At 36.6% G+C, this 23,931-nt stretch overlaps 1 protein-coding gene across 1 annotated transcript; it reads right to left on the bottom strand.

Moving 5' to 3' along the window:
- Positions 1-1,300: 1,300 nt before the first annotated feature.
- On the bottom strand, positions 1,301-23,496 carry LOC139729347 (zinc phosphodiesterase ELAC protein 2-like). The gene is made up of 24 exons (XM_071640275.1): positions 23,043-23,496; positions 22,259-22,309; positions 21,584-21,657; positions 21,084-21,148; positions 18,120-18,174; positions 17,634-17,702; positions 16,753-16,929; positions 15,030-15,088; positions 14,448-14,506; positions 13,477-13,537; positions 12,887-12,938; positions 12,306-12,366; positions 11,412-11,510; positions 10,160-10,325; positions 9,412-9,494; positions 8,317-8,538; positions 7,634-7,772; positions 7,220-7,258; positions 6,478-6,581; positions 5,259-5,352; positions 4,303-4,423; positions 3,052-3,130; positions 2,073-2,220; positions 1,301-1,453 (listed from the first exon to the last, which is right to left on the bottom strand). The coding sequence occupies exons 1-24, from the start codon at positions 23,468-23,470 to the stop codon at positions 1,301-1,303; spliced, it is 2,658 nt and encodes an 885-aa protein (XP_071496376.1). The 5' UTR covers positions 23,471-23,496.
- Positions 23,497-23,931: the final 435 nt, after the last annotated feature.

Genomic DNA, 23,931 nt, shown 5'->3' with positions numbered 1-23,931 from the left:
GATGCTATGAATGAATTTCTCATTTATTATTGCGGTTATTTTTTGCTCATTAGCAGCTCAGGATTTTGATCCAGAACATGCTTTTATCAACCCTGACATATAATGTAAGTGAAACTCACACACGGTCTCTAAGTCAGGTGCTTATGCATTAAATTACTTTATACGGAACACATTGTTTTGTGGATTGAGTTCATGTACTCTGAAAAATCTATAACATATAAATGAATAAAACTGAAGTGATATTGATTAACCTATTCATAAGCCAGTATGGCTCACTGTCAGATTAATACATATTCTGTTGGACAGAACGATTATGGTACATATTACCAGGACACAGCAAGTTAGTGTGTTCATTCCACATGAAAGTCAGAATGTTTACACAACATGGTTACAACTGCCAACATTGAAGAGTTTACATGTGTGCCTAAGTTGTCAGATCAGAGTGTATTTGATGTAGATGGTAACCACTTTGGGGGTCTTATTTTTCATTGCATACACAGAAAGATGACACTTTTTGTTTCATTCAGAAGAGGGTCTAGGTTGTCTGGATGGCTAGATGTCAAAGTTAACCCGTTGAAGACAGGCTGATTGTGCTATAACATGCATTTCCCAAAGACAACCTGCCTGAGTATACTCGGGGATGGGAAACTAGTCTTCAATGGGTTTAATTAATACAAGCTACCTACAAGTACAATACTCCACGTACTGTATCTCCACATGAATACCTGGATGGGTCACTATCAACCTTATCTCCGAGGTTTACTTTTACTTTTCTGTATTCCAAAACAAGGTATCAAATGAACATGTACACCAGAGAGGATAATGTCCAAAAACTTTGGCACAAGCAGAGCTATTTAGACGTAACTAACTGACAAAATGTCACATCAAATTTCTGCACATGTTTTTCCTTGCATACCTGCAACAAAAATCTGCAGCTTGACAAATATGAACACTTTGGGTGTAACTTGAAAGCAGAGGAATTTTCGACAAATAACAGATGTTTATGAAACTTGAAATAAAGTTTAATAGTTAGTTTTTACCTGTAAAAAGGATTATTTCTTTCAATTAGGGACATTTGGCAGATGGCAGGTGTACCTTGAGGATTATAATTTCATCAAAACTGCTACTATATAGCTGCAAAAATGAGGGTTCCCAGACACACCCGACCACACCAAGCGACAGGGAGTGCATCCTTCAGGGCATTTCAGTTCAACCAACACGGAAGATTCAGTAACAACCAGTCTTATCATGAGACATGATTAATGTACAAAATAAATGATATGCATTGATGGAAGTAGCGTCATGATTTAGGGTGTTGTCTCATTGACTTCAGGCTGCTCTTCTTCTCCGCCTTCTTGTCTCGGTTGACCTCCAACTCTTGGATCTCCTCTGCAAAGAGGTGCTTAAGGACTGGTAGAAAGACTGGGAGTACCTCCAGCTCTGAGAAGGAGACCTGGAGACAGACAGTCCAACAGTTGGTACAAAGAATACTGAATGAATAGAGTTTCTCAATGGTCCTCCTCAATTGACACTACAGCTTTCAGTTTTGTGGATATTTTTCTTTTGGAGCCTTGCATCAAGCTACAATGTATTCTATTGCAAGTTCCCATTAAATACATTTGAAAGTTCGGATTCTAGCAAGCATGGGGTACTCACTTCTACAGTGCACTCCTGTTATAACGAACATGGTTATAACAAAATTCTGGTTACAACGAAGTGAAAATCCAGGTCCCAAAATTATCAGCTCTATGTTCTTTCATTGTTTATTTGTTCGGTTGCAACAAAATTTTGATATAACAAAAGAAAACTGCCGGTCCCGAGGACTTCGTTATAACAGGAGTCCACTGTACAGTGCACTCCCATTTTACTTATAACAAACACGGTTCTATTGAAATTCTCATTACAATGAAGCAAAAATCCAAGTACCAAAATTATCATCTACATTTCTTTACATAGTACTTTACTGTTTGGCTATAACAAAATTTTGTTACAATGAAAGAAAACTGCAGGGCTCAAGGACTTTATTGTAATGGAAGTCACTGGTGGCAAATAGTCCTGAAGTCCTAACTCACCCTCATGTTGTCGAAGGCGATGCCAACCCGGCTGGAGGTGGAGGAGGAGTCGATGAGGGGAACCTTGGGGTAACGCTGGCTGAAGTGTGTCAGGAGGAGAAACTTGGCCTCCATGGCTTGGCCTACCTGAATGGCTTCGGATATCATGCTGGAATGAAACAATGACGGACACACAGGCGTTTAGACTTCAAGCAGAAGGCATGGCTGAATACCAGGTCGGTTCTATCAGTGTACAATATCTGTGGATTTAGCTCCCTTCTGGTTATACAGAAATGAAATACCAGCAAATTTTGATATCTCTCTTTGAAATCATTCAAATCTCTTGCATGATTCGATGACAATTGTTTACATGTGACCATCCCACGGCTTGCCTAACGAATGTTTACTTAAAATATGCATTCAGATTTGCCTTAGACAAGAGAATTTCAAATGTATACAGTTGGCAAGAAAATAATTGTCTGCTAGGATGTCAAGATTGAAAATGCATACACTTAAATACAAATTGAAATGCATAAACACTTCCTGATATTTCTACCGCCATATAGTGTTTGTCTGAAAAGTAACTCTTAAAACATTATAATTATGAATGACTTCCACTAGAACCTGCATTCACAAAGAAGCTTCATATACATGTTAGACCTTTCAATGATGCCACATTGAACATGCCGGATACGTAATCGTTATAATTAAGTATTCACATCTGCGAAATAACCCTTATTTTTCATTTTAACAGCAGGACAGGAATCTCATGAAAACTAACAAACCAAACACAAATCTCCCCAAACCACATTTTTAACAATTCTAATTGTGCTTCAAGTTGTCCTTTGCATTCATCTTTATGCCACATTTGATATTGTGTTGGATCTTGGAACACAATTGGCAATTTAAAAAAAATAAGATAATTGAATAAAAAAATCATTGGCATACTGACACAGAATCTCTCCAACAGCAAATTTGATAATAATAATTCCTTCTGTACCTGTGTCTCTTCTTCTTTGCTTCTTCATTCATCCCATCTTCCAGTGTGGCTTCATGAATCAGAAGATCTGCTCCCTTGCCTGGAACCAACCAAAAATATGATTCTATAATTATAATACATAATTTTTGTAGAATTGAGGCAACCATGTCTTTAGGTTTCCATGGACTAGGAAGCATAAAACCATAATCACAGCTGTCCCCAGACTTAGACCCAATCATTCTTACAACGGGCAAATATAAGTTTGATAACACAGTTTACTGACACATCTACAGTATGTGATGCATACCCGTACTACAAATGTGTTTCCAGGCAACTACACCTTGCAAAAGGCTTGCCCAGCATGGCAACATCAATCTTTCCAAAATGATTACGATTTTGCAGAATATTCAATTAATATGAAAATGGATTATAAATGATATACTTTGGTCATAGAGGAAAAAAAGAATGCAAAAATGAACAAATAGTAAACCAGCCTGCTGTAGTAAGCCTAGGCAGTAAAGTTTCCCATCAAGATGGAGAGAAACAAATACAGTAATTACTCATTATAATTTGCCTTATGTTTGTACCTCTGCCAAGGGAGGAGGTTATGTTTTCAACAGCGTTTGTTTGTCATGTGCAAAATAACTCAAAAAGTAGTTAATGGATTTGGATGAAACTTTTACAGGAAAGGTTGAGAATGACACAAGTAACAAATGATTAAACTTTGGTAGTGATCCTAGAATTTTGAGGGAATTTATGAAGGATTTTTGATATATTGACAGGTAGGGTCACTGAACTTGGGAGTTCAAGCTGCGCATTTTTGAGGTTTTCATACGCGCATTAAAGTGCATGCTCTAGTTTCTGCTGGGGCGAGGTGCGCCACGCAGTTGGAAGTTAATGACATACATTGTAACAAAAGGCTATTATTTGGGGAAATCAGGTGATTTTTGGCAAGCATACATATGGGTGGAAATCACTGATCTCTATGGAAGAACAAGATCAGTGGCGGAAATGAGCTGCTTGGCAGAGGTTTGCGCTCTCAGAGCGCTTCTCTAGTTTTTAGTATGTTTACTACACGATCAAGCACAAAGTCTTTGGTCCAACTCATCAACACAACATCAACACATAAAACCAAAATTATGGATTTCCTCTGTTACTGTACATCCTGTGAGAGAGTCTTGAAGTAGTTTCTAACTTATCTTTGACAAAATTGATTCCAGCATAAAGATTTGAAAAACATATGTCTGCCAAAGGTGTAAAATCAGTGATTACCTGCTTCAATAAGAGCATCAGAGGGCATGGTATCTCCAGAGTAAACCACCTTCCATCCATCCTGGTGTGTGAGAGTCAATCCATGGGCATTAGGGCAGTGACGCACATACACAGAGTTAAACTGTAATGGGAAGCAGGGACAGAATGACAATGAAGCTAACGCTTGAAATAGTAGGCATGAAGTTTGTTTGTTTGTTCGTTCATTTTCCATCTGAGAAGATGGCTGGATAGCCCATATTCAGCTACACTAAGCTGGTCTTCCATGGGGTCCAGTTGGATGTGAGACGGGACCACTTCACCAGGTTAAAAGATGTTACTACCATTGCATCAGGATTACAATCTATATTCATAATTTTTTTTTTACCAGTCGATAAAAACATGAACAATTCCTATGAAGTTTGAGCTACCTCCTTCAAACATTTCTTGATTGTGAATGAATTCACTGAAATGTTTTGTGTAACCAACAGTGGATATGAGCCTCTATGAAAACTATGATAGCAACATCTCTCGCCTATTCTTTGACTCTCACATTTCATTGCCATTTCGTCGTCAGTACTACGTAAACGATGACATAAAATTGTCAAGTTTCTGTCAGTTGATATATCCTGCCTTGCCAATCATGGTGAATATTTGTTCTTTTTTTTTCATGGAACAAACATCAAATAGGTCTTCACAAAATTATGAATTAATTGATCACATGATTACAGACAAGTGTATTGCAACAGCCTATACAAAGGTTTGAAAGCTAAAAGATAAAAAGATAGACAGAAGTTTCCCCTACTTTTTAACGAGCCTCGAGGAACAAGGGCTCTACTTGTACATTAGAGCTTATGAGTTATCCTTTCTCCTTGAGACAATGTTTTTTCCCAGTGCTGCCTGCTTTGGGAAAATATAAATCCCACAGGGATGTCAAGTGTTATATCACATCTCTGAAGGCAATATCTATATAATATTACCTCCTGGAGATTGAGCCTGGAGAGGAGAGATGATTCATGCTTGGATCTCTCTTCCTCAGGAGTCTTCACATTGATGTCTCCCAGTTCTATAAACCTGCACAGAATCAAATAAAAATCGAACAAAAAAAGAGTACGTATGAGTGGCTTCATGCTCTAAGTGTGACATCATACTGCTTTCCACTGAAATATTAGTGTCAAGTATCATGTTCCCTAACCTTTTCACTTTTTTGTAAGTGAACAGTGGCACAGATTATCTAAAATTTATGATATGTAAACAGTTCAAGACTCTGCCTTATTTTACAAAGAAGGAAACTAGGAAAGTTTCATTTTATCAAGATATCATTACTGAAGCATGGTGTTGTCACTGTGCTACTTTGGCTGTAATCTAATAAAGCCAATATGACATCAAGTAAGTTCTTGATTAATTAATATTCTAATCATCCGATCACCCTCAGAGCATTTGTATTTGTGGGTGCAAATTCCCACCAAGCTTCCTTTGTTGCAAGTGCCCTGTTATGAATGCATTTGTATGTCATGACAATAGACTTGTAACTAAATGCATTCATTTCATCAACACAAAGTCAGTGCAATCCAGGTAGGACAGGGGTGACAAGTGTGTACTCTGGTCTACGATGTCTGAACAAGCTGCTTTGTTCTGCAGCTTTAAAGGTATTGTTTACCACTGGGAGCAGTGATTTTAAAGATGTTCAAGATATCACATTTGATGCATATGTGTAGGTCAGGTGTATCACAAAACATTATACCATATACAATTTTTGCAATAACGCCTAAAATGTACAGAAATATCACTATTTTTCTCAATAAACCATAACTGTAGACGGTTTAGTCTAGAAACATTTCTATTATGACTATTGTTGACATTTGTATACTTAACAATACTTTAATAGCATTGATTCTACTGATTCAGATTCTTACATTGATTGTTTCTGTTCCTAACTCACATTTTAGAACTATTTTGAAGCACTAAAGCACTAAAGCTAAATGGTAAATTATGCCTTTAAAAGACTTGCTGTCTGAGTGATGAGAGTCGTAGATCAGGGACCAGTTTCATAAAACTTGTTATCAGTGATAACTGCCACATTTCTATGACAAATTTGCTCTTAGCCAATCAGATGCAAGGATTTCAGTAGCTTATAATAACTATGACAATTTGTCACTGACAACAAGTTTTATGAACGAGCCCAGGAAGAATCATCACCTGAGTCTGTTGATGAAGCTCTCACAGTGATTGTGGTATTCATTGAGCCAGATGAACATCCTCTTTGGCCCCACCAGGAGGAGGTTAGTACCAGCATCATCTCCCTGTGGGTGGATGAGGGATGACAGAGACATTAGAGTCACATCAAACAGTACCAAAATACAATCTCATTTTTATTTCTAGTCATCTTACATAAAACAACAACTGTATGACATGTATCTACACACATTGTACAATAAACAAAAATATCATAAGGATATATACTAGTATAACAGTGATCATAGAAGGGATGATCAAAGAGAATAAAAAACAAATGAGATCATGGGAATGGGGTCAATAAGAAGAGCAATATGCCATACAAGTAATTGACCCCTATCAACATCAAGTTTCTCTTCCTCCTAATGCACAGATATAATTCCCATGTTCTTTAATACATCAAGTACATTGCAACATCGATCTTGTCCATATTTTACTACAAATTTCTACAAAGAATGTTTTTGTGCAGTTTGCTTTAGGATGCTAGTTTTTCAATATGGAAGCCAGTCAATAATGTCTTTGATTTGAGACGTAACCTTTGACCTTGCAATGTAATTTATACTCCATAAAACTTCAGGAAGAAACTTGGCAAAATGCCAAGGACATAGCTGTCAGCGCTCTCTCAATAACACTAGACAACTGGAACTATACTGTCATGTGATTATCTAAAAAAAAACAACAGAAAAATAGACTGAAGTATACTCACTGTCACTTTATTCCAATGCCTCAACAGGTTTATAAGACCCTGAAAAAAAAATAGATGAAAATAGTTTATTCTCCCATACCCACAACATCTCAATGCACAAATCACACACACACTCACACATACACACACAAGCAAAACAAACAAAAAACAAACAAACAAACAAACAAGTAAGGAAATGAACATATGATGCTGCGATTACCATATGAGGCAGGTATGTTTTGAAACTGAATTCACATGCCTATATCTCAATTATAGCCAAAAGTAAGGTATTTACACAAAATCCACTCCATTCATTCATTTGTCATTTCTTTATTCGAAATAAATGTCTAAGTGACGAGTTGAGTGCACAAGTTTCTATATGAAGCGAATCCACTGCAACTAACTCAAGAATTCATGACCTTTGACACAACTTACTGCATGGTGATCAGCATGAATGTGGGAAATGAAGATGCACTGGACGCGGGAAATGATGTCATCCACCTTGTCGCCGTAGTAACGACACAGCTGACCAAAAGTCCCCTCACCACAGTCCATGATCAATGATCTGGTCTCACTGTTGAGACAAGTTATAGTACAGTAACACAAAGTAGGCACAAAGGTTAAAGAACTTAACCTATTTTTTCTGAGGTTACTTCATAAAAACTGTAATTTGCACATTCTTGACTACATTGCAATGAAATGTCTCACAAAATAATCTATCTTTCAATCAAAATATAAGAACACATACAAAAAATAAATGTGAATTCTCTTTCACATTACTTATCACTATTGCTGTAAGCAAATTCTAGGTAACTGTCAAATGTGAATCTATTTTCTCAGATAGAATTATATCAAGACCATGAATGAAACAAACAAATGAATACAATTTTTCAGTTGTCATGGTGCCTCTGCTTCCATTCTAGTTTCTGAGATCACTTTATACTCAGCGAGTTCTGACTGACAAGAAAACAGGGAGAATACACAAAAAAGGGGAAAGGAGGGAATGAGAAAAGGGGACAAACAGACAAAAAGTTCAAAGGACAGAAAGACAGAAAAACAGTAATCATAAAGAAATCAAAAAGGAGGAGAGGAAAAGACAGGAAAAGACAAACACTAACCTTGTATTGAGGAGAATTCCCGAGACGTTTCTGGCCTTGTTTGGCATGGCTGACCCTGTGCCAAGGAACACAACCTCAGGGTACTTCCCCCTTTCTGTCAGAGGTCCTTGACCTTTGAACCCTTCCAACGACTCCCTCATGGACTTTAGGCTGGTCTGGAAGTCTTGAAGTGAGGCTAACTCATCCAGGAATCTCTGTCTGTCTTCACAGACGATGAAGTCCCTGTAAGTATACACCAAGGAGAGGCATGCAACAGGCAACTTACAATAATGGTGTTGCACACTGCAATTTCACATCTTAAATCATTCTATTAGAGGTCTAACTGATAACTGCCCATCCAAATCCAACAGTTCATCTCACACATACCAGAGGACATTAGCATTGGCTCAAAATTTAACTTACAAAGGGCCACTTCATTCTCTCAACCCAAACCAGACCCATTAGCTACATTGCACATTATTGCCTTTCCTAACCTTTTTGTTTCTCTTTGAAAACTCTTCATATTTGATCCAGGTAAATTTGACCATATCATTGGAAAGAGTTATAAAAACTCCTGAGTAACATACAAAGTGTACTCTTTTATAGGATTATGTTGACATGCAATATATCAAAGTGTGGAAATTTGTGCAAATGTTGCATTCCAAAGATCTTTCATGATAATAACCTGCGAATACATTTTGACGACATTAATATATGTACACATATACTGTCATCCACTCAATCATCTACAAGATATTGTAAAAGTGGATAAATTCGGATGACAAATTTTTCGCGTTCGGCCGGGCAAGAAGGGTTTCGCATGTTTTTAATTCTGCAGAACAAGATGGCAACTACTGTAACATACGGGCAGCAAAAATATTTGCGTGCTTTTATTTTCGTGCTAGTTTCTGGTTGCGCGAAATGTGCAAAAATTTCAACACCATGAAAATTTCCACTTTTATAGTACTGAAATTGGACAAGAGTGAAAAATGAACTGAGCAAAGGTTTCCGCTGTTGGTGTAATGTACTATTTGCTAAGATCAAGCTATGAAAAAAATATATATCTAACAGAAGAAAATATCAGAGATTTAGATAGACAGGAAATGATGGCCTTACCTCTCCCATCCCTTGGCAGGCTTCATGTGATATTTGTTGTATATCTCAGCAAACATCAGCTTGGCCTGCTGTTCACCATCAATCTATTTATACAGAAAGAGGTAAATTGAAACAGAAATTGATTTTGCTTTCCATGGAATAATCTGCTGATTTATACAAGGTAATACTACATAGTGAAAAGCAAATCAACTGATATTCTTTCTTTAAATGTTAAGAAGTTTATGGTTCACTTTTACTGTGAATTTTCATAAAAAATACTAGTCAATATCTTTCAAAAAATGAATCATTATGTTGAAAAGATTTGGTGACAAACAGCAAAGTGTGATGATTATTACTGCTGTTCATTGTGGACCAAAAGGATACCATGGAAGCGATGCGGTTCTTTTTCATGATAGTAATCCTAAACCATACTCACTTTGCTCTCATACCTGCATTAAAAAAACAAAAAACACCAGACATCAAATACAATTCTGACTACTATGGTTTGTCTGTAACATCAATGAAAGGTGGTATCTCGTAGAACAAGTTGTGTATCAGTGTACTTTGCATATCAACTAGCCACAAACATTAAGCTAACAAAAGGTGCTTATATGTGCACACACATAAAGAAGAGTAAAATCTCACTGCAAAGCAGAGAGAATCACATTTTTGCATGACTGCCTTTCTGGTTCTCCAATCACAAAGTCTAAACTTTGGCCACTTTTCTTCTCCATCTCAATCTGCAACATACAGAGATTCAGTAACTCACATTGATTGATGGTAGAGACTGAGACAGTCTGAGAGAATGGCTTGGAAGTACTGGGAAGATGTCGTTGTGAAGTTGATTCAGGAATGTCTGCTGCCCTCTACTGGCATCAAACTTCAGACTCTGGCACGATCGGTTGAAGACGACATGTTCTGTTGAGGGTCCAAACCTGTGCATGATGTAAAATGAGAGAGATGTTAAAGACCCAGAAGTGTGGGGACTCATGGGTGGCCCAATATTGTTGCCCACCAGGTTACAGTCGAAAACCACAAATAGCACCAGTCAGCAATGATATGTGCATCGCAGCATATGTTCATTGGTAACGATCAACTGCAGTCGAGATTCTTCTGCTGCTTGTGTACTAAACATACCCTAGAGATCAGTGATAAATCTGTATACAGTTCGTTACAGGGATTCTCTGATATATCTGAACCGGGCCAGCCTTCCCACTCCATGAATCTCTACAGAGACTCCAACTCTCCCGATTTCTACGGGAGATCTCCCGCCGAAAACCCATTTTTGCAAAATCTCCCGTTCTCCCGCTTAAAAATTTAATTTCTCCCGCCTTGGCTTTGTGTCTCCCGTTGGGAAAGGATTTCTTACTTATTGCTATTGTATGTTGACAAAATTAAGCCTTTGATAGCACCAGAAAGCATCTAGAACCCTAGGAACTTCGCGCTTTGCACACATCAACTTGGAGTCTCCCGTTTGCTAGGGGTTTCAGGCGGGAGAATCTCCAGATCAGAAGGTGCTTTGGGTTGGAGTCTCTGTCTCTATGATACAGTACCAGGTCTTTAAGAACTAGTATTTCAAACAGACTGACAAATATTTTCATTAAATCCTGAAATTCATAAACATCCTCTTCACTGAATATCTGAATATGGGATACTTTTTACTTTTCTGCCAGCAAATATGTATTTGAATATTCATGGTGTAAACAATGTTTCTGGCAGGTGGACGAAAGAACAGTGAATAGAATTTTATGGTAAGACTACACTGATCAAGAATTATTCTTATCAAAGACAAGAGCGTGAATTCATTGGTTAAAAGTTCTGATGTTTCTGAGTCAGACATGTTTATTGAATGGGTCCTGGCAAACTGAAGTCAACCTAAAGTTTTGTGATCATCACCAGTACATACTACTGGTATTAAAACAATGTTTTACACAAACTGTTGAGATGAGGATTACAAGAAGTCTTGAAATGTGCTAGAAACTACAAACAATTCATTTCACACCAAGATGACAGGTTGATACCTTGAGATCCATTCCTGGTATCTGGTATCACCCAGGACCTCCTCAGGACACATGTGGAGTACCAGTGCTGCCGTCTCATCACCACAGTCAGCAAAATGTCTGCAGAAATCCAACATGATAAATGCATCCAGTGAATTTCTGCCTCATTCTTTACTGCCAAGGTGACAGGGTATGATTCATCACCTGCACATCATCCACACAGGACTTAATGCAAGTCTTTCTTTCTAACTTTCTTTAATTGTGCATTGGGCATCTCTTTGTAGGTCTCACATGATACATAAACTTTAACCTTTTGCTAGAGTAGTAGTACAAAGATAAAATGCTTTATCAATGAATCCCTGAAGGAAACACTACAGTAAAGATGATCCTTAAATACCACATCCATAAAACACTCCTGTATGACAGATACATAAATCATCCCGTAACTCTCACACTCTCTCTCTCTCTCTCACACACACACACACACACACACACACACACACACACACACACACACACACACACACACTTGATTACATGTCTTACAAACTTCTATGAATATAATTACAAAAATGAAATCAGGTATGAAATTATGAAATTTGCAATACTGCAATCCATTGTCTGTACAGCTGCAATCAAATTTGAATAATGCTGTGGGTAAATGGTGTAAAACCAATGTAGAATGTTGTATTTCATCAACTGCCATATAAATTGTTAAACTACACACTGTATGACTGATATGCTCTTTGATCGTATTCTATTAGGAACCCTCTTACCACCCCCCCAACTTTACACAAATTCCAACAGGTGGGACCACAGGATGTTCTTGGACCAACGATTCATATCATTAGTTTGGCGTGTGATGATTTTTATATATAAAGCCATAAACATGCTGACACACAGCACTTCACTCACCTTGGAAATGTTTCATTCGTAATAACAGGTTCGATGTATTCTAGTGATGGACATTCTAAAACTGTAACAGAAAAATAAAGACAAAATCATCACACGCCAAACTAATGATATAAACAAGATTAAACAGTATCTACACACCAAGATGGCTGGAAGACCTCAATTAAAACAATGTATGAGAGGATAATGTCATTAAAAGAGCAAAAATGTTCATGTGAATACATGGCTACAGTATTACAGACTACTTTCTGAAAATGCAAATCATTTAAACTTATATTTGCTTCCTTATTACAAAATTTCGATTCTTTAAAAAATGTATGCATAATAACTCCATTCTACTGGGCTTACAAAAGATTTTAATCATCTCACTGTCTCCCCCCCCCCCCCCCCCCCCCCACCAAAAAGGAAAAAATAATGAGGAATAAGGTAAAGCACAACTATTTTGAATGGCGGTCCAATCTATAAGCAAGAAGTGTCTCATGAGCAATATCATTTACAAATGATTTTGATCAGAAGATGGCATGTAATCTACATGTTCTACTGACATCTGAAAGGTCCTCTGCATCCTTTCTTAATGCACTCACCAATGAAGACTTGGCCAGGAATCGTTGGTCCAAGAACATCCTGTGGTCCCACCTGTTGGAATTTGTGTAAAGTTGACAACTTTGTATCTGAACAGTCCCATGTATAAAGAGTGGGGTCAAACTGAAATCAGCTGGAGTTTAACATCAGCTGTAGATGATAAATTACCTCCTGTCTGCATTCTATGTGCTGCTATTGATAATGGTGATGACAATGATGACAGAAATAACAATCTAATATGCCTATCACATTGAATTGTCATAAAGAATGAGTTTTTTTAATGATTTTTGTGGCTTGCCTCTCACTTAACAAACATAAAAGGAAGTGGAAGAGTAAACTAAATAGTACATCAAACACTCCTGCAGATCAATTTTAATATAGGGCCTACCATTACGACACAAAATGTCTCTTGGATTGACAAACTGCAAATTTTCTTTGAGATTATAATGTACTTAATGACTGTATGTGAACATTTTTGGTACACTTCTGTCTGTTTTTAAACACGAATTTGATTCTGTTTGCAAACACAGCACACATATCCAATACATCAGTTTATGCTTTGACTTAAGGGAGAATGAACTAGTTTGCTTACCGTCCGGCCATCATCCAGTGTGATGGTCTCCCCAGCTTTGGCTCTCTCAAAGTGTAAGCTTCTGAAAGGGCATTGGAATGAAAATTACAAAACTGAACTCCCAATCATTCAATAAAAGAATGAATGTTGACATCAAATCAACATGGAAACAGTGCATTGCCCACAATTAAATTACATAATGACTGTTGACTTAAGTAAACTTAGAAACAGAAGCTTAAATGACACCAAAATATGAAAGATATTGTTTCTATAAAAAAAAAAAAGTGAATATATCCCCTGGCCGTGAAGTCATGGTGCACCAAAACACTTAATACATTTTTTTTTCTACAAGAGCTACTAATGGTTGAATCTCCTGCAAATCACACAAGCAATCATAGAAATCCATACATTTATTACTTCACCAAATTGACTATACAACAAGATGGTTAATAAGGGGAAGGGTCTGAAGGCATTTATTATGTTTCACTGCTTCATAAGCAAAGCCCATTTGCACACATAATGAGGCTAATTATAAAGTCATTGAAATATTATTTAATACCAAAATTATGTGTCATTTTCACTTCATGCTTAGAGCAATTCAAAAATAAACCAAAAATACTCGGAGTGACAGAAATTTGTGGGTCGGAAAAACCCATAACTTTCAATGCATTTTGATTATTTCTATAGTTTCCAGTCTTGAGGATTCATAACCTTTGAAACTCCCAAATGTCTATTGTAATCACTTGTTTTTCCATTTTTGTGACTGACAAATAAATTGAAATAAATTTGAATATCTGTGTCAGTAAAGTTCTCTCCCAATGTTGTGTCTGATAAACAATAGAATCACACACACAAAAAAAAAAACAACAACAAAGAAACAACCTAACTCAAACATAGTTTTGTAAGAGCATTGTTTTGGAAATGGTCACTATAACTTTAGTGTTACAGAGAACAGATTTTAGAACCCAATTTAACAACACAACGTAACTTACGGCTTTAGTCCCAATTCTGTCGCTCTCTTTGCTAGCAGCTTGCCTGGTTTGTCATGGAGCTGGATTCAGGACAAATACAGAATAAACAATAATGGTATTACAAATATCAAAATACTAGTTAAAAAGACATTTCTTGTGCTGGAGTAATGCCTTCTTATGATAGACAGTAGTAAATAACCACATACACTACAAGGGCCAAACTTTGCAATGACACGTAGCAAACAAAATAGATTACAAACGGGGATAAAATGTGACTCACACTGCAATCACAGAACATACACAAACTAAAAAGAATCAACACAACAAGATTCTGAGTAAATAAGGATATAGAAGATTTCAGAGCTAGTAGAGAATTGAGATAGTTTAGTGTAAAACTTTAACTTTCTTTCTAAGAATATGTGATTTTCACACAACAAATTATATTAATGGACAGTACTTGTTTATCTCTAGCCTTTTCTTTGATCTGTATGTCCAGGACATATAGATCAAGGAAAAGGCTACAGTCCATGAGTGCATAAACATGTACACTCTAACAAAACTTGGTTCAGTGAAATATACCAATGCCAGAAATATGTCACCCACCTTGCAGACGTATGCTATGCTGAAATCAGATAATCTTTCTTTCTTCCTCTTCTTTGCACCTGTGAAAAAAAAAAATCAACAAAATGCTGTTAAGACTCTTTGGACTGCACATCATTTGCACTCTTCACATATTTTTCCTTTTTTTTTTCCTCAGTATGAATATGATTTCATGTTCCCACAATTACATGAGATTTGTCAATACTATGACAATGTAAGACAGATTTCAGACTCCTACATTTTCCAAGACTGTAAAAAAGTTATACACAAACAAATGAGGAGCTTTAATACTTTACATTTGGCATTTAATGAACACAGAGCTAGCTAGTGACCTATGACCTACCATTTCTTCTCTGACACAAGGTGAATGTGCTATCTTGAAAAGTAGACAAAAGGTTAACCCATTAAAGACCAGTCCACAGAATACTTGGGCAGGTGTCTATGGGAAATGCATGTGATAGCAAAATCAGTCCGTCCTAAACAGGTTAAAGTATGATATCGAATGACATGGTTTAACAGCTGCTTCATCCACATTACAAAAACGCAATAAAAATATTGACAAGGATTTCTTTCTTTTCAATCCGTAAAGTTTTATGCATGAAAAAAAAAAAAACTAGACATATCGCTACGGCTACTGATATGCCTCCGCCATAATGCATGGTTCTCCTAATAGGTCTATAGTACAATGTCTTGACAATGTGTGATGACAGTTTCACACAACTAGCAAAATATTAAAAGGACAGGTTTGACACAAATGTGCTGAATGTTCACTTTCCTAGAACTAGGTTCAATTGGATGAATGATTAAAATGTCAGAGTGCAGGTATTTGGGGAACTGATGATTTTTACTTGACTTTTGACCCTTTTATAAGTTTATGCATTGAGTAATTTTCAAGGTATTGAGGAAAAGTATAATTTCAGTATCAAATGGGAAAATAGCATTATCTAAACCTGGCCTTTGACCTTTGACCTCACAGTTCCAAAGAGAATCACTGTTAGGTTGAACATGCATAAATATGTAAGTTTCATGATGATACCTGGAGTTACTTTCGAGATATGGAGGAAAAAGTGCAATTTAGCACTTTCACTTGACCTTTGACCTTTGACCTTTTGGCAAGAAACTTCCCCAAAAATATATATTGGGTAATACATGCCATACATCAAGTTTAAAAAAAAACAACCTTCAGGCATATTGCATTCTAAGGAAAGTAGTGATATTTTGAGGAGTTGACCTTGACCTTTGACCCCCTGACCTTTGACCCACGACCCCAACTTCCCTAGATAATCACTGCCCATCAGTACAAGCATATATACTAAGTTCCATGAAGATACCTTGAACCATTTGCGAGATATGGAGAAAAACATGAAATTTCAATTTTTTTTCACAAAATAACCTGTGACCTTTGACCTTTGACCCTGTGACCCTAAAATCCACACAAAGTATTATCCCCCAAGGATATACCCTCATACCAAGTTTGATGTAAAACCACCACACGGTTCTTGAGATATCGACAAAAACAAAACGGGACGGACGGACGTACGGACGGACGTACGGACGTACGGACGTACGGACAGACGGACGGACGGACGGACGGACGACCCGAAAACATAATGCCTCCGGCCACTTCGTTGCGGAGGCATAAAAAACCTACTCAGGAAAATAATCATGCACGTTATGAGTTATCAATACATTTCTAATATTGTCTTCATATATGAGCTTCCAATACCTGTGTGCTGGGATTTGACAGCCATTTCTGAAATCACATCCAAGGGGGTGGACAACTTCCTCTTGGAGCCTGAGTCTTCCTCCATTGGAAGAGTGCCTTCTTCAGATTCATTCTCATCAGAGGTTTGGTCATCAGTCACATCATCTCCTGAAGCAGCAGCTTCTCCACTGGAGACAGCTACAGGGGGAAATAAGAGAGATAGAGGGATTACAGCACACACCTTGCATACATACGCTCTTGACTGAGTTCATAATCATTCCAACTCTATGAAAATTAAGCTCATGCAATGGCACTTATTTGAATTTTCATATTAATTTCATAACTATTACTTTGGAAGGTAAGGGTAGTATGATGACTACTAAACAGAAAGACTGTGGTCGTAAAAATTGATTGCAGAAAGTGATAGACTTCAGATTTGACCAAATACAATGTACAGCTCTTGATTCCATGGCTGCATACAATTTCACTGTTGCTCTGTGACCTCAACCCCTGACCTTTCACCCACAAAACCCAATGCAGGCAAGGCTTACATTTTGTTTGTCAAACTAATATTTTCAAAATGTTATTGTGATGCTTTCCTTCATCCTCCATATAATTAAATGATGGTAATAAGAATATTCATTCACAGATGGATGAGGGGCATCCTCAACCACTACTCACTAGTTTGTGGTGGCATGAAAACAAAATGTATACAAGTATTTTAGAAAAGTACAGACATCAGCCTTATGAAACTATTCATCAAACGACTTTCTTTGAAAAGAAAACTCCTTCTCAAAAAAAAGTTTCATCTGTAAATAAATATGGCATCTTTTCTCGACAAGCAAGCATAAACACAGACACAAAGCTGTAGGCATGGTACGTACATTCACTGGGTGACTTACGCAAGAGTGGAATTGGTGTAACCACCATGGTATCATTCTTGAAGGGACCATCAGTGTACGGCTTGATGTCTGCAGGGAAATACCACATTAAATTCAAAATTTCAAGCACAAATCTACTGAGTTTGTCAATATGCCAAGAAGGAATGAATAAAAAATCAAAACGTTAACACACACTGCTGTAATGTGATGTGCCATCACATTCCCTCTGTGCCAGTATGATATGCAATTTCTGATAAATAGCAAAATTATGATTCTCTGTCGGCTGTTCACAATACAGAATGTCTGCCTCATTTCAAATATTCAAATGGAAAAAATAAACAACAATCAAATGATACCATAATGTCAGATATTTTGTTTTCAGTGTTTTTATAAATTTAAGTATCCTTTTCATGCTTATCGATATGAATTAAAAAATAATGAAAACTGTGAGGTAATATACTGCCATGGTCAAATTCAAGTTTATAAAACAAATAATGATCATCTTACTAATATCAATGGCCTCCTGCTTGGCAAATATCTGAAGTGCCTTCTTGAAGTCTTCCTGTATAGGTGTAAACACAAGAAAAGTACACTATAAATTTGATGCACAATATTCAGCCAGTCAAAAGAGATCTTAAACAGTTCTATGGACAGATTATATAAAAACACTTCATGTGAGTATACAGTGTATCTGCCTTCAATGTGAAACTATAATTACATTAATTTACTTCTTTTCTTATCTTTTTTGAGGGGGTAGAAAGATGGCAATCAAAGGCAAGAAAGAAAACAACTTTTCAAATAGACTCGAGTGAAGTCAGAGCAATTAATTTGGAAGAAGATAGGAGCAAAATTGTCTTCTGGACACAATAATTTCACAAATGGAACCTGAAAAGAGACAAAAGAATTCTAGATCTTTATTAAAGGTGTTTTAGACATGATGTTGACCACTAGGTGACTGTTAAAATGACACCTATGAAACAGGATGGCTAATAGTGGGTAATGATTGCCTCTCAGAATTTAAAGACGAAGGTTCTACACAAGAATGTGTTAATTTCATCACTGGAAGAGAAATGAGGGCAAGTCCAAGATAACACGCGCGTTACGTATGGGACATTCAGAGACTTTTATGACCTGAAAAATAGTGTTTATTGCTTTTGATCATTTTAAACTTTATCATGGTGATTGATATCTAGAAGTATAATCATGCAAAAAATGGAGAAAAATGACCTTCACAATTATATTCTAGAAGAGAAAATATGTGCCGTTACGTATGGGACCAGAAAAATTTTGTCTTTTTGACCATTTTTTTCAACCTCAAAACTCTCTGAAAGTATTTCATTCTACAACTTGTAACTCACTGTGATGAAAGTCACAACACTCAAGATTATCACAGGTAAGTTTCGTGTCATTAGGTAAAAAGCTCTAATTACAGGTTCTAATTAAAGACAGACATGACGTGTTACGTATGGGACAGTTACGTATGGGACAGTTTGTCCCCCATTCATTTAGTGTGTGAAGAACCATGTTTATGGGTATTTTGCATAATTATTGAAGTAAAATCAGTTGAAACTACTCAAATACTGATCCAGATTGTCAAGGAAACAATATTCCCCAAATATTCACCATCCTAATCATATTCAATCATATTTTTATATTTTTATGACCAACCTGAGTATGCATGCCCTTTGTCCCCCATTCGTTTAGTGTGTGGAGAGACATGTTTTTGGGTATTTTGCAAAATACCCATAAACAAATTTTTGCATAATTATTGAAATGGAATCAGTTGAAATTACTCAAATACTGATCCAGATTGACAAGGTAACAATATTCCCCAAATATTTACCATCATAATCATATTTAATCATATTCTATATTTTTATGACCAACCTGAGTATGTATGCCCTATTTTTATCAGGATAGTTACTACTGAAAAATTGAATAGTTTAAAGTGTTTACTTCCATTGATGAAGGGCAGTTTGCCATTTCGTTTCAATAAAAAACAACTTGACACAAGACATATTAATTTTTATAAATAAGCAATACCTGCTGCGTGGAACCCCAGTGATCGAGTAGATATATGATGTCTGTCTAGCAGTCAGGTCATTGATTCGAGTCACACCTCAGTATGTATACCCATGAATTTTGTCATGGCTATTATTGAAAACTGAATAAGGACAATTTGTGTATCACTTGCAATAAAAAAAAATCATTTTACTTTATATTTTTTTAATATATATCACAACCATTTCAAATTAGAACTCCATCACTAAACTTTGAATTCCTGTAGTCTTAGGATTGTATGCTCTTTAGTAATTCATAGAATTGGTTTCCAATCATCTCATTAAATGTTGAAAACTGAATCCCCATTTCTACAAAAAACTATACCATCCCTTTAATGCTGATTTTTCATTGTGTATTTTGCCATTTTCCCCTCCCCCTTTCTGAAAATTGTTCAGTCAAGTACATGTATTGTTTAAAGTGTCTATAACTCAAAAAGTAGCTACAAAGTTGGGATGCTTTCTTCAGGATGATGAACCATTTGTGTACTGAGAGACCTTCCCAGCTAGCTACATGCATTCACATGCATTATGTATGAGGATGTCCCACACGTAACGCATTTGTCCCATACGTAACATTATTTCAATGCCTAATAAAAAATATTTCTTTTACTGTTTTTTTCTTTTTTCTATGATATTTAATTTCTCTAAACGATAAATTAGAACTTTCCAAAAGGGCATTAATATAACCTTAGCAATTTCAGAAAAAACCTAAAAAAATGACCTCAATTTGTTACGTATGGGACATCTCATGACAGGACACGAGCTAATTTGCATAATCATATGCATAATCCCTAAATGTTCATACCAAGTTAAACTATTTGATGAACTTCTTATGTCCACATATTAATCAAATATCATTTGCTTTCCTTTGAATTAATATGAATTTTTATAAATGTCCCATACGTAACGCTGTGTTTCACATTTATGCAAATGAAGCCCTTGAAATTTGCATCAATTTACGTAATATAATTTTTTCCTCCATGGAAATCAAAACTTCAACTCATAAGCTTCAAAATGATACCAAACATGTCAATATTGAGCAAAGATGAAATTTTGCCTTCTGAGGGGACCTTATCTTGGACTTGCCCATGAACAGAAAGAAATACTGAGTGAAATTGATACCTGTCACTAAAATACATTATCCCATATTGTCATGACAGATGGATAGAAAGGAAATGAAAGAAATGACTTCATAATAAAACAACATTCTGGGTGACACAACAGTCTGAGTTTCTACAAAAGTCAATACTAATACACTATAACAACCATGAGGTAGCTACTGTTTGAAGAAATATGTAGTTACTGTTTGAAGAAATATAACTTTCAAACAATTTGCAACATTGATATTTCACTTTTAATGCACATTTAGAGAAGCTACCTAGAGCTTTTGAAATGTATGAGAGTTACGAACCAGACTCTGGGGTCCATACATGGTGACTCGTGGGAGACCAATGTTCTTCAAAGTTATTGTCATCCCTATGTAGAACAGGGAGAGAAAATGAAGTAAAAATATGTAAGGCTTACACTGCATATAAACACATATTAAGGATTCATTCCACACACACTTAACAATATTTATAATGAAGTTGCAACAAGCGACAGTATAGCAAATCACAAAAGGCTTGCAAGTAGTGTTCTTCAGATCACAGTAGAATTTAAGCATGACACCTTTTGCAATCAAATGTTTCTGTTCCCATAACTTTCTTCATCAAAATGATTACTGTTTAAAGTCATTTCATAAATGAAGTCTGTCATAAAAGCAGAAAGGAGCATTTGTGAACTGAATATTGTGATTACATTCCATAGGTACTGTTATGCGTTCATAGAAAAAATTCACAATTTGATATGCCCATATCGCTGACTTAAAGAGTCCATGGGCTGGCTGAAAGATGAACACAAAAAAGTGATTACCGATTGACCCGCCAATGTTCTCCCAAGACATTCGGGTGAAGAAAATATGCTCCAACTTGGACAGATTTCTTGTGCTGTAGTAAAAGAAAGAAAACAAGACAATAACATACAGTGCATGAATGAGAGACTATAATTCATTGTTGTACATTTAACAATAATGGGAATGCTTAAAACAGGTGTTTTACAACCATTATTTTTCGGTTCTGCTAAATGCTGACGGTCAATTCTCCATTTGTATCAGGTTATCAGAAATACTTGACATTTTAGCAGACCATTTACTGGGTATGTTCACTTGAAGAGTTTTATGAACTAGGAATTGTGAACTTCTCACAAGTTGTACACTCATACAGTACCGGTACTCAAAACTGATCTTCTACAGTAAGCCCAGTATAATAGGGACTGAAAATTTCAACCCACAGTTTTCATTATGGACAAACAAGTGAGTCAAAGGACTAGTTGAAACAAGACAAGTCTTTAAAGTTTAAGCTTGTGACTATACTATGCTTCTCCTTTTGTCATTCTGTTTGTCTGCTCGTAAACTTGTCTGTTTGTCAACTTTTGACAGGGTGAAAAAAACATATCACTAGATGACTCCAAGATACTGACAACTGATGTGATGCTGTAATCTGAATACATGCAGTTAAAAACCTTTAAGATTCAGAAGATGACACTCACCCACATTCCATCAGGAGTCTCTGTGTACCTTCTCCACAGTTGAACAAGTATCTAAAAAAAAAAAAATGAAAATGAAAATGACACCACATACTTGTACATTCACTTATCACCATGTTGTTATACATGAGAAACAAAACAAAACAAAAAAACCCATTAGCCTCCATTGTACTTTTTACTAAATTTGCATTAATTATGTAAATTTATCAATCATTTCCATGTTATTGTGCATTCAGGACTTGAGATGATAAACACATGCAACCACAAATAGGGGCTGCTTGTACATGTAATGCCATAAACCAAAAGGTATCAAAGCTCAGTCCCAATCTAGAGTATTGACCATCACTATCACCACACTCCAGACATCCTAAAATCAGTTTCGACGCAAAACATAGCCAATAATAAACTTTGTCTGATGCCTGAGCACATGACACTCCCTATCAATGTAAAATGAAAGTACACTGTATGTCAACTAATATTCACTGCAACACTCTCATTGCACCATCTATTCCAGTCTACAGCATGTAGATTATCATACATGCTGCTGCAAGGATATACTTCATCATAACTAAGGCTAAAGGCAAGAAAAAAAAAAAAGAAAATGTACAGTCTTGCACTATTCTATTCATCGACATAAATTCAATAATCAATGGCAAATGCAGAGAGGTACATCGTACAGTGATGATTTTTGGTTAACAATCAAAGAGGGCAATGAAAGATACAAACTGTACATCCACATGTTTACAAAAGAGATCCTAGACTTCACAGGAAATGTAACTCAGCATACCGAGACATATCAGTGATGATCAGAAGAGACTGCGGGCTGTCCAAGGATCCATCCCCAATGATCTGCAGTGACACCACAGAGCTCTGCTGGGGACCCTTGTCCAGCTGAGCTCGTTTCTCCCTATTCTTCAGGAACCTCAGTTTCGCCTTCTCCGCCGCCATCTCCCAATGTGACGAGCGCCTCTTCAGGAAAACTTGTGACGAACCACACGCAGACTTGCCACTGCGTAAGGCAGGATGAACCCTTAGTCTTTGACAATGTTTTGAATTCTGCCTTGATTCAAAACCATACGAAATGCTACGATTCACATGATGATGGCATCGATAAGTTCGAAGAACAGTCAGGCCATTTTTCCAAAAAGCATTTCCCAGAGCAACAATTCCCCTATTCTGTTTGCACAAACTGAAAATGCCAGACGTGAGAGGCATGTAGGATGGTCATAGACAAGTAGGTATTGTAAACACTGGTCAAGCAATCACTAATGACATCAAAAATAACGTTTCATTGTATTGGAATTGTGTTGTATATATAGGGTAGTACTAGTACTGAAGTGTTGTTACATAGCTATTGCATCACCGACCAGACGGCAGACGACAGCGGTTCTCTAATCACGATCACTCTCAGCCTTTCTAATTCTATAGACCTCACAGGCTCAGGTTGATTATCAGGGTAGCTTCCTGCATTAAGGAACCCCTTTTTCTCCTCATCCATTCACCAAACGCTTACATTTACTTGTCTTTAGCTCTCGACTTCAATTCAGAATCATCTCTCACTCGTTGATCTCTTCTGTAGGCCGACACACACCACACGTGAAGCGATGTATTACGCAATATGGTGACCATCTCAATCTCAGTTCCCTGGACCTGGTGACTGCCCCTTCTTCACCACT

The sequence above is a fragment of the Diadema antillarum genome, unplaced genomic scaffold, assembly GCF_040938485.1.
Source record: "Diadema antillarum isolate AM-2024a unplaced genomic scaffold, OU_Dant_1.0 seq00000234_RagTag, whole genome shotgun sequence".
In the NCBI taxonomy this organism is placed as follows: domain Eukaryota; kingdom Metazoa; phylum Echinodermata; class Echinoidea; order Diadematoida; family Diadematidae; genus Diadema; species Diadema antillarum.
The sequence above is the reverse complement of the archived record's forward strand: the minus strand, read 5'-3'. Positions and strand labels throughout refer to the sequence as shown.

What these genes read in the sequence shown, in the direction of transcription:
- LOC139729347 (XM_071640275.1), bottom strand. Translation starts at nt 23,470, where the DNA reads ATGCCTCTCACGTCTGGCATTTTCAGTTTGTGCAAACAGAATAGGGGA. An exon ending in ATCATCACTGATATGTCTCG is followed by an intron (nt 22,310 to 23,042) that starts GTATGCTGAGTT and finishes TTTTTTTTTTAG; the next exon opens with ATACTTGTTCAACTGTGGAG. An exon ending in GGAATTCTCCTCAATACAAG is followed by an intron (nt 7,773 to 8,316) that starts GTTAGTGTTTGT and finishes TTGTCTCAACAG; the next exon opens with TGAGACCAGATCATTGATCA.